The 12155-nt window shown below is 44.5% G+C and overlaps 1 protein-coding gene across 17 annotated transcripts in view; it reads left to right on the top strand.

Moving 5' to 3' along the window:
- The window catches only part of HTR2C (5-hydroxytryptamine receptor 2C), a 435377-nt gene that overhangs the window by 358588 nt on the left and 64634 nt on the right, over positions 1 to 12155 (top strand). For 9 of the 17 annotated variants that reach the window (XM_037908975.2, XM_043522552.1, XM_043522553.1 and 6 more), the window contains one exon: positions 8725 to 9365. The exons of 7 other annotated variants lie outside the window; for them this stretch is intronic. In XM_037908975.2, the coding sequence (XP_037764903.1) occupies positions 8981 to 9365 (385 nt within the window). In that variant the 5' untranslated portion in view covers positions 8725 to 8980. Of the gene's footprint in view, positions 1 to 2373; positions 2734 to 8724; positions 9366 to 12155 lie in introns of those variants that run through there. One more of the 17 variants, XM_007056133.4, reaches the window with a different exon arrangement.

Here is a 12155-nt window from a genome sequence, read left to right as displayed (position 1 = left end):
TCTAAGGAAAAAATAATATTGATCCCAAGAAAGTCTGAGTGACTTTATTTTCTTTCAGTGGCAGAGCATCAGTGGCAGTCCTTTCTGAAAGTCACTCCATCCCTACTAAAGCCCCAGTACTGCAGGCTAAGGTGCACACTTAACTTTAGCTTTCCCTTGACTCTGTCTCCCAGACCATCTCTGATGTGCAGCCTCCCAAACTCTCACTTTAAATAATTCAGGCATTCTCGGTAGAATACAAACAAAAATGTTACTGTAGCTTCAGTACACAAGGGATCAGGCTTAGAAGATCAAAGAATTCTAGTGTTTGTCACTCCCACCAAAAAGAAGAATGGCACAGAACAGAATTTTCTCTGTTGATGTCTAACGATTATTTTAAGAATAATAATAATTTATTGATCTGAATTGACAATAGGCCTCAAAATCTAGCATCGTCCCTTCAATGGTAACTTAGCAAAATTTGTGATAGGTGTGAAGTTTTAGTTTAAAGTTATGGAGACAAATTTTAAATTATATGTAAAATTCATTAATAAAATATTAATTATTTTATGCAATAGTGATGTGCTTAGAAGACTGTAGCTGAAGGAATTAGTCAGAGGCCTTTCCCCTCATGGTTACTAAAAGATGCAGCAGGAAAATTGTTTGATGGCTTAAACCCAGAAACCAATTTTTGTTTTATATAAAAAAATTAAGCTAATTTCTAGGTGCTGAATGATGTTGGCTGATGTTCCATATGACGCTCAGCCTTCAGCCCCACTATACAGTTAAGGTTTAAGTATTATGCAAAATGAACTTAGGTGGAAAGTCTACTGTATTTTCTTAACATATGTTCTTAGACCTGCAGAAAAGCTCTGTGTAAGCTCAAAAGCTTGTCTCTCTCATCAACATAAGTTGGTCCAATAAATACTCCTGGGAGAATTCTGTGCCAAAAAAATTAAAAATTATGCACACAATATTTTAAAATTCTGCATATTTTATTTGTCAAAATAGCACAATATAATCCTGCCCATTTAAATTATTTTGGTAATTTATTTCAATATGCCTGTCAGCAAGTACGTCTGTAATAATACAGACAACAAAAAAGATTCAGGAAATGTTTTTTGACAAATAGATTCCTTACTAGGCATATTAATATAGAACTCTGAATAATAATTCATTTAAATTACAGTATAGAGCCATATTTCCCACACACCTCAGAAGCAGTGCAAAGTCTTGGGGGTCAGTGGTAATGGAGAAGCTGAGGGAGAGGGAAGTAATTTCTGGGAAGGAGCCTGGGAGTGAACCTGGAAGGTTGTTGGTTGTGGGTGGGAGAAGTATGGAACAGGGTATTTGGGGGGGCAGGGATTGTTAGGGAGTTGGGGAGCCTTCCCATGCAGACCCTGGTTGACCCCTAGCCTCTCTCATTCAGTCAGGCACATCTGCCCCATCTCCATGTGTCCCTGCACCCCCACTCTCATTCAGCTCCTGGTTTAGTCCTGTCACTCCACTAGCTTCTGTGCCCTTGTCCTGGTCTATATGACCCCCCAGCAGCCCTATGTGCTCCACTCTGTATGTTCCCCTGATATCCCGTCTCCTCTCACCTGGCCCCACAGGCAGGGCGCTGTGAAGAAGGCAACCTCTCCTCCTTCCTCTCAGCAGCTGGCTGCTCCAGCCCAGAGCCAGCTGCCCTCTTTTCTGATGCCACAGCAGTCCCTGGTGGGTGAAAGTTGTAATTGCAGTGCCTCCCTGGCAGAATCTATTTTCTGAGGGGGAAAAATCTGCGAGGGACATGAATTCTGTGCAAATAACCTCACCCACCTTGTCTCTCTATAGATTCTTACAGTCAGCTATAGCCTAGGTCAAAATACATTGCACTTCTGAAATGGCTTTCCGTTCTGATAACTTTTCTAAGACATTTCTGTTCCAAGAGGAGATACACCTCTACCCCGGTATAACACGACCCGATATAACACCAATTCAGATATAACATGGTAGAGCAGCACTCCTGGGGGGCGGGGCTGCAGCGCGTCAGAGTGTCTGGCTCCCACACGCTGCTCTGAGCGGCATGTTAAGGGTGCCGGGCCGGGGCCGAGGGGTTGGATAAGGGGCAGAGGGTCTCCGGGGGCAGTCAGGGGACAGGGAGCAGGGAGGTTGGGTAGGGGGTGGGGTCCTGGGGGTGATTAGGGATGGGGGGGAATCTCAGGAGGGGGAGGTCGGGGGCAAGGAGCAGGGGGGCTTAGATAGGGGGTGGGGTCTTGGGAGGGCTGGTTAGGGGCGGGAGGTCTCTGGAGGGGGTAGTCAGGGGACAAGGAGGGGGACAAGGAGTGTGGAGGGGTACTGTTCTAACAAAAATGATTTGCTGACTATTAATAATGGAAATGCTCGAGGCCAAAGCAAGTTCGATATAACACGGTTTCATCTATAATGCGGTAAGATTTTTTGGCTCCCGCAGACCCTGTTATATCGGGGTAGAGGTGTATTAGCAACCTGAACGAGAACAGTGGTATTACAGAAGAGAATAGTCCCGGGGTGCTTTCACTTAAGCTTATTGGAACTTTGTCTTTGATTTCAGTGGCAACAAGAACAGGCCCAAACTGTCTTTGTTACCCACTCCTTGACTGTAACTCAGATATCAGCACTTGGATCCAAAACTGCCCTGGTGCCAGAGAGCGAGGGACAAAATTTGCCTCAAGCCATGTCTAGATAAGCAAGGGAGAAGAACTGGTTATTGAGCAGAGTGGATCAGGTATTGAGGTGAGACGGTTCCAGGGTATCCTTTTTCTGAGTGAGCAACTGTCTCACCTCTGCCCAGTATAGAGCACACTGCCCCCGAACAGCTCAAGTCAGTGGAGTTATGCTGGCATAAATAAAACCAGCATTAGAAAGGTCAGGACCAAGCCCACGTGCAAAGCTGTGCAGGGTTAATAGTCTTTGCTACAAGTTCATGCACAGACAAAATGGCATTTTCCTGGTTAGTGGGCTGGAGGTGTGGAATCTGAACGGAGCAAGAATAAATGAGTGCAGCCTGGAAGCATTTTAATGGGCTAAGAACAGTGCTCCCTTTTTCTTTGGCATCTTTTCTTTCCGATGGCTCACATCCTTGTGCCCAGTTGCACCTAAGTCACAGGCAGGTATTAACCCCTTGTTCCCATGTATGCTAGTTCTGCACAGCTTGCCCGGCTGACTCTGAGGATTTTTGAGCTTGGGGGAAAGGAGATTGAGATGTGGGGCACTCTGGGGCTGATTGGAACTCTGCTGAACCTGGTGCCTCTTCTCTTCATTTATGGGGACCATGGGATGCAATAGCCAACAGGCAACAGCTGACCATGGAGACTGGGACTCCCAACAACGTAAGGGCTGTCTCCCCCATACACCTGGTTCTTTGTACCGATAGGCTACCATCTTCTCACCAGCTGGCCGCTCCGGTGTGAAGAGATCCAGTGAAAGTGCTGGAGGTGTTTTGTGGCCTGGCCTGCTGGGCAGAGCTTTCGGTTGGTTTGAAAGGGAAACTTGTGGGCTCCTACTTTTGTCATTCAGGAGCACTTTCAGACGCACTCTGCACCCCGTTCTGCGCACTCAGTGTTCTAGAGTCCGCACAAATATGTCCCAGAGGTTTTAACGCTGGTTTCATAATTGTGCCCAAAAAACACTGAGCATATTTTAGGTCCCTTGGTGTTATAATAGTTCAGGGCATTTCCTTCCATTTTGCTAGAACCTCTGTGCTGCAGTACTAATGGCTTCTTCTCCCTTGTCCCTGTTAATAATAGCCAGGCTAATGGGCCAAGTTTAAAAGAAACAATTCCATGTTTCTCAGCAAAACTGGAAATTGGAGAATGGGGTTAATTGTTTACCCTTCCAGCCCTAAATCCAACCTTAATTCAGTTCCTGAATTTCATAGTCAAATTGTTCTATCGCTATAATGATGTGTACAGTTCTAACTGCTGACACAGACAGAGAAGCAGAATGGTGAGACGACGAGCTGGATTTTAGTGTTCAATTATTTTTCTTTATAGGAAATTAGAATATATTTCCACCAGATCTGGAAAACACGCTTTGCATACAAAGTGGCTCACGAAGGCTCTATCTCTGTGTGTGCAATCAGCTCATTTACAGCAAGGCGGCGAGTAGGGAAGTCTGCTTTCATCGGGTCTTCCCGCTAAATGGTTTTCTCCTATTTGTAATCATTTTATTTAATTCCAGTGGTGGGGAATCAAACATGGCTCTGGGCACTCAAGGTTTCACAGCCCATTAGTATCTGGAGAACGGAGGCTTCATTTTGAAACCTGAAAGTGAGGAGTGAGTGAGTGATTTTTTTCTTTTTGTCTACTCCAGTGTCACCTCAGTGTGCCTGTTACAGCCTCCTCGCTGTGGTGTAATCTTAGTCATGAAAGAATTGTCTTCTGGACATGGGGTTGGACATAGGACCTAGCAAGTTGCCCTTTGTGTCCATCCCAACTTGCTGTCCTGATTGATTTTGGGATGAGATCTTTTGCTTCAGGAAACCCATGGTAGAGCTCTCTGCTGGAGGATGTCTGCCTGAATTCCTTTGTATTCAAGGCCTGTTGGAAGATTTTCTCATTCAGTCTGTAAAGATTGATTTATCTTCCTCTTTTCATGAAATCTTCCTCAGTTGATAACTCCTGTTGTGGCATGTAAGAATGGCTGGTATCCCTGGGCCATTGGGCTGGGATTATGTTAGAGCCCAAGATATTTAATGTGATGGGAGCTTTCATGAAATTGGGAAAAATAATACTGAGTTTCAGGTTCTTTGCTTCTCATTTTTAACTTCTCTTTAAGACTTCTCCTCCCTAGGAAATTTTAATTCAGCTTCTGACATCATTTCCACCCAAGTGATTCATTTCCAGTATGACATTGTTTTGGCTGCTTCCCTTCTAAAATGTTGCCTTTTGCTTATTATTCTGATATCTTCCAGAGTGAGACCTCATTTTGTAACTGAGCCTTCTTGATATCATGTGCCCCGGATGTCATGAGAACATTTGCATGTTTCTTCTTCATCATATCATGTTGGTTGTATGTCTCTGTTTAACCTGCTGCATTTCTTTCTTTCTGGTTGTTTTCCAGTGTGTTTCTTTGCTCTCTCAGTGGAGTGATTTATTGAACTTTAGTCTGATCATGTCACAAATTGTAGCAGCAATAAACGTGGCCCACTTACTATCACACTGAAATTAGGGGCAATTCCTGCTTGCTTTACTAGCATGTGTAGTGTTACTGAAGTCATCATGGCTCATGTGACTCGCATGTTTAGAACCTACAGGTGTCCTTGTTTCTCTTGCAGCAGCCTCGGGGAACAAGGCAGGGATTGGGGCCCCATTATTCTAGACCAGTCAGACTGAGGCTTGGGAGCTGCAAGCGGCTCTTTCATGTGTCTCCTGCAGCTCTTTGCAGCACATGCTATTAAGACACTGGGTGATTTCATTATTAACCCAGCTAAGTTATTAACCAGTCAGGTTGCTTTTATTATGTTATTAACGAATTGTAGAACACTTGGTCCGTCATTTTGCCGTGAGAATAATATAGAGAGAGAGTAAATGAAACAATGATTCGCACCACTGTGGCTCTTGTGGGGACTGTTGATCGCTAATTTGGCTCCTGAAGGCCTGAGGTCTGAGTATCGCTGTTCTAGACAATGCCCAAAGAACTAACAGAGGTGGTACTGGGGAAACCCTGGAGGTGCTTGTTTGAAAGTTGAGTTGTTACTGAGGGCACAACAGTGAATAATCCTGCTGTCTATTACATGGCCTCCAATCAAACTCATGAGAAAGTATAGAGGGCTTAATCCTGCAAGTCCTAAATCCTTACACAGCCAATCCAGCTCCCAATAAAGTCAGTTTATTTCACTGGGAGTTGGATTGGGTCCTAAGTGCTTAAAATGAGGTACCTACATTAGCACTTTCCAGGACTAGGATCGGAGTGCTCAGCACCTTGCAGGATTGAGCCCCAAATCATCAATGGGACTGGTACAATCTCTAGTACAAGAAATGGTTGCCTCCTGTAAAGCCCAGGCTCTTTGAGCCTGTTGTTGTTGTTCTGGACATCTGGGTTCTAATGTTCCAGTCAGACCTATCAGTGTTCCTGGGGTTTTGTGCTGCTGGTAGATTTCTGTGACATTCTGAATGTCTCATTAACACTGCAAAGAACCCCATAGAGCAGGGATCGGCAACCTTTGGCATGTGGGAAGCGGCGGCCAGCACATCCCTCGACCCGCACCGCTTCCCGCAGTCCCCATTGGCCTGGAGCGGCGAAGCGCGGCCAGTGGGAGCCGCGAGCGGCCAAACATGCGGGTGTGGCAGGTAAAGAAACCAGCCCGGCCCACCAGGGGGCTTACCCTGGCGGGCCATGGGCCAAAGGTTGTCGATCCCTGCCAGAGAGCTTGGTGGAGTCACCAGTCTACTTTCCAGGGGGGCTATTGTTTTTTTAAAATTTACTAGAATAATTGGGAAAAAATTCTTTGTTGAACATGTTGAGCAAGTTTAATTTAGGAGTGTTAATAGTTTGTAGCACATAATGTATCAGCATTTGTTACATCAGGAGTCCCGTCTTGCCATCAGTCCCATGCGCACAGTTCCCACTGGTTTCAGTGCTGTGCGTGTGTATCTGATGAAAGGCCCCTGAATTTCTGATCATCAGGCGATTCCTGTTAACTTGAATGTGGGGGTCACAGAGCAAAGCTTCATGCCCTGCTTTAAGACAGCCCGAGTGGCATGTCATTAGCGGAAGGAAAGCCGTTTGTAGTCAACTCTGTTTTCATTTATCATTTTAATGTGAGTGTTGTGTTATATAAAAATATCCTGGAAGTATTTTGCAATTTACCGGCAAGTCACTGGGGATTTTTTTTTTAAGAGCACTACAGTTGAGTAAAGAAGTGGTTACCGGTGATTTGCCACTTTATTTGCGTGTGCAGACGTACTACTGTTTTCTGTGCAAATTACACAGACTTCTCCCTAACTATGAGGTCTGCAGCTCTTTGGAAGTAATTAGCTCTAGTTCAGAAGCAAACCTGGGCTCATTGTACACTCTGCTCATTTAAGAAATGTTTTTCCATGTGAGACCCATTAGTAAGCAACCCAAGCCACTGCGAATGCTAAACATTTTATTGTAAGACTCTGAGCACATCTTTTTTACATAACATTTAATTTAGTCCTGTAAATTACATTTAGCTTTTTGATCCTTGGATAGCAAAGTGATGGATCACATACAAACAGTATATTAGAGTCTTTTCTGACCATATTTTTAAAATGATGATATAATATCACTTGCGTGTTGTAGGTTATGACAAGAAGCTGAGAAATGTGCTAAAAACAGCATATTTCCTTTTTAAGATGCTTAGTACTCCTCTTCCATAGTTTCTTCCCATTGCTGATGGTGAGATTTTGCATTTCATTAGGAGCCTGGCTCCTGCACAGTGGATGGCAAAATTGCCATTGGTTTCACTGGTGTGGGATCAGAGGTCAAAACAATTGAGTCACTAAGGCTAAGTCAGTTCAGCTAAGCATGGGAAGCATGCTAAGTGCCTTGCTGAACTGGGGCCTAAGAAAAACGTTACTGGGATCAATGCGGGAGTTCCTGGGTGAAACTATCTGGCCTGTGTTATACAGGAGGTCAGAGTAGCTGATCCAATGGCCGCCTCTGGCCTTAAACGATTTATGAAAAAAGAATTTGTCAATTGAAAAAACAGATTTTTAGGAACTTTAAATTGAAAACAAATATCCCTGGCAAAGCGGCTGAGCAGCCCTGACATCTCAGGGCGATGGGTCAGCTTGCATCTGTAAGGCGAACAGGATTTGGGCCACTGAATTCATTGTGTGCTTGCCTTCTGCACACAAAAGCACTCGGAGGGATGAAGACAAGTGTAAAAATACTGGTCTAGATTAGCAAAGGTTTGTCTTTCTTCTCCCGTTGGTTTTTAATTGTTTGTTTATTTGGAAAGATTGGCAGAAATGGAGTCAGATAAGAATATATGTCAGGTTTGATTTACCATGCATTTGTCAAAACAAACACAAAATATAGTCTCCTTTACTGTGGCAGAATTAATCATTTTGGTCATAGTGTTTTTAATAAAAACAACGAGGAGTCCGTGGCACCTTAAAGACTAACAGATTTATTTGGGCATAAGCTTTTGTGGGTAAAAATCCCACTTCTTCAGCAAAGTGGGGTTTTTACCCACAAAACCTTATGCCCAAATAAATCTGTTAGTCTTTAAGGTGCCACCGGACTCCTCGTTGTTTTTGTGGCTGCAGACTAATACGGCTACCCTCTGATACTTGACAGTGTTTTTAATGACACCTGTGCTTCATCTCTGAGCGTACAAGCTATATGCAAATACTTCCATTGAAGATTACAGTTTATATTGCGCTTTCGCCATGCTATCACCATTTGTTGGAGTTTCTAGCATCGTACAATTGCTACTGTATATGAGACTGAAGATCTGTGAAGTGGCTATCAACTGAAAAGTGTCTCACTCTTCGGACTTGCTTTTGCTGGTTTCACAAAACATTTAATTAGCGATAATCAGCTTTTAACCAGCCAGAACACACTGTTGTGATTTTTCCCCTACATAATTGTAGGCATGGTCTGTCCCCATAAGATAAATTACTTGCAGTCTGGAGAACATTCTAGCCAGCAGGAGGAGAGAGGAGGAGAATGCCGTTTGCATGGGGATGTAGAGCATTTTGCGTGTACTGTGATTTCAGTGAAAAAGAAGGTGCCTTTTTCTTTTCTTTGCAGAATGCTGGACATGAAAATGAGTTGAACATGATGAAATCTCCTGTCCCTCTGGGTTGCCAATCAGTGGTCATCTAACCCCATCTCAGAGGAAAACCAGAAGAGCTCCACTCTAACTTCTGTAAGGTTTAGTCCATTATGGAAGATCAAACAATTTTCTGGCGCTGGTTTTGTGAAATTCAGCTGCTGCCTTGGACCCTCCATTTGAAAAAGAAATTAACATTGAGGAACAATTAAAGAGGAAAATCAGCTCCAGAGAATGAGCACTGTAAGTGGCACTGGGATATTAGTCAGCTTAACGACGGTGTCTGTGACGCTAGATTTTCGTTTGCATGGTGGTCTGATGGCTTGGCCCTTAAGCAACAATTTGACTCTGAATCAGAGTTTGCCCACGTCCGACCCTCTTAATGCCTCTGAGTGGGGAGAAGTCTCTCGTGTGTCCATGAGGGAGAAGAACTGGCCAGCCCTCCTGATTTTGGTTATCATTCTGCTGACTATTGGAGGGAACATCCTTGTAATTATGGCTGTCTCCTTGGAGAAAAAGCTACAGAATGCCACAAACTACTTCCTAATGTCCTTGGCGGTGGCAGATATGTTGGTTGGGATCCTAGTCATGCCTGTTTCCCTCATTACAATTCTATACGGTAAGTGACTTACATTTTCTCCCCCGTTCAACTGAACAGAGTAGACAGCGGATGAGTATCAGTGGCTGCAGTGAATGGTTGCACACAGTTTGCACCCACTGAGTGAAGAACCAGAGGAGTATAAATGTAGAGTAAATAATGGGCTTTCCTGTGGTCACTTTTATTGGGGGAATGGGTGCTCCTTTGGAAACTGTATTTGGCCCCATGCTGTCAGGATAGGAGCGATTGCCAAAAACCTTTAAGTGACTATCTCTTTACCGAGGCCAGCTATAAGGAAGTGCATGGATGGAGAATATTTTTCCTTCTCAGAGGATATGCTGTAAATCGTTTTGGTAAAACCCAGAACAGAGAGAAGTAGCTAGAAAATAACCCCAGTTCCTCACCAACAGATCCAGCTCACTGTTCTCATGGCAAAACAAAAGAGGCTCTAAATCAGAGTCAGATCTTAAGCAGTGCTGAGTGCCTTTAACGAGCGTTGATTTCAATAGGGCTTGAGGGCACTCTGCATCTCGCAAGATTGGGACCCAGTGTAGGAAGAAGTGTAGCTGCTTTCCAAGAACTGACTGTAACAAAACACACATTGGGCCACATCCTGGGATTACTCACATGAGTAAGATCATAGATTTGGCCCAGTGGATGTTAAAAATCTGCAGTTTTATGTGCCACAAAAATAGTAGATCAATGATTTCTGACTGTCATACACAAAATAATAGTTCTGTGCTCTGGGTGCAGCGACGGGGCTCTGGAGTGACATCTCGGGGTAATGGCTGGGCTGCTTTCCATCCCTTCGCCAGTGTGTGACGGCGTCAGTGTGACCCTCTCAACACTGCATCCTAATCGGGGTCTGTTACCCCACTGTCACTTCTCCCCAGCCGAGGCTCCTCCTAACGTACTGAACTTCTTCCCAAGTGGTGTAAAACATGCACCGACACTGAAGGGGGTGTCCAAACATTTCAGGGTGGGAGGCTCTGTCATTTCATGGTGGAGTACAGCATTGGTGCATGTCTCCATGCATGTCTGTAGTCAGTCCGTGAACATCCCTAGCCAGGCTTCCCTTTGGATCCCGGTTATCAATCTGCTTCCCTTCTGCGTGCCCTGACAGCTGCAGTCAGAACCAGTAACTCCTCTAAAAACACCCTTAAACTTAGGATAAAAATATGCCACCCCGACAGTGAACACTCGACCAACCCTTGAATACTATAGGCAAAGCAAACTGCAGTGGGGTACAGCGTTATTTCAATATGCACCCCAACAGGAAGGATTTGCAAGGAAATTGCTTAGATCGACTCTCCAATGGGTTGCTTGGGGCATGTTTGGTGCTATTCTTTATGTAGCTTTGGCCATATCATTTCCTTCACACGACAGTCTCACGTTAACGTCAGTACATTTGCTTCCATAAGGTGGGAGCACAGGCCCAGAGTGATCTGTTCCAGGGAGGAAGGGTGATCTGTTGGATGGGACACTGGACTAGGCGCTTTGATGCGTGGGTTCTAGTCCCAGCTGTGCCCCTGCCTCACTATGTGCCGTTGAGCAAGTTGTTCCAGCTTTCTGTGCCCCGGTTTCCTATCAGTAAAACAAAGGAAATGACACCCTCTCTTTTCAGTGCTTTGAGATCTACGGGTGAGCAGTGCTGGGTAACAGCTAAGTGTTACTGCTGTGCTATTGACCTGACTGCTGTAGTGTGGGTGGGGAGGGGAGGAAATTGTTCTGCACTGTGGTAAAATATTGGCTTCCTGAGGGCTTGTATCGTGTATCACTGATGTTGCTATAAAGTTTTGTCGCTCAGGGGTGACTAAACCACCTACGTTACACTGACCTAAGCACCGGCGTGGTCCGCTCACCCGCCGACATAGCGCCTCTCGTGGAGGTGGCTTGAGCTGCTGCAGCATTTCTTACGTAGATTAGCCCTAAGCATGACCACTGGTAGCATCCTTAGCGGTAAAAGCCACCTATGTCCTTTTCTGTGGGTGACTGGAAGTTTGGCTCTGTTTTTCTGAGGCTTGGTATTGAAACTCAGAATTCCTCGAGTGTTCCAAGGGGTTCGCGTTTACCTCCTTGCACCAAGGAAAGACGTGTGCAGTCATTTCTCAGGGCTCTTTTTTTCTGATTTTCTTTTAAAAATGCCGTTGTACTAATAGTTCTCAGAAACAAACAATGCAGATATGAAGCCTTGCTGGTTACTTAACTTCAGCATTTGATTAGTGGTTGGTTTACTGGCCCGTAAAGTTAAAAATAGGGATATTTATGTGCCTTCTTTACTTGACTGAACCACTGCGTCAGATAGTGTTTTAATTTCTAAATGCACTGACCAAGTGCGCAGGTTTCTAAGGTGTATGTGTCCTGTCAGCCGTGAATTAAATCACTATATCATTTGTGCATGGATTTTGTGGTGTGACTTTCTAGCTGTTCAAAATCTTGTGCATAAAGCCTTTTATTTGCAGTTGTCTGTCTAGCCTCAAGTTGGACTTTTCTGATGGTTGCACAACACCTGTATTTTACTTTCAGTAATTACTGAGTTTAGTTTTCAGTTGCTATTTACACTTCCTGTAATGCTCAGAATCGCCATGCCAAAAATGGAACTGTCTCTGAAATTACAAGGAGGGTAGGTCTAATTTGACTTCCTGCAAACTTCTCTTGAGGGTGTAAGAAATAGTACTGGGACGTTCCATGTTTCCCGTAGCTTGAAACGAGAGAACATAAACACTGCATGATTGCACTGACCTCGTGTTTGCATAAATGCCAAGTCACCCACCCCCATGGCTTAACAGAAGGTAAATGTATGGAAGTGAA

Source organism: Chelonia mydas, chromosome 9 (genome assembly GCF_015237465.2).
Source record: "Chelonia mydas isolate rCheMyd1 chromosome 9, rCheMyd1.pri.v2, whole genome shotgun sequence".
Lineage (NCBI taxonomy): Eukaryota > Metazoa > Chordata > Testudines > Cheloniidae > Chelonia > Chelonia mydas.
This window is presented reverse-complemented; position numbering and strand designations above follow the sequence as displayed.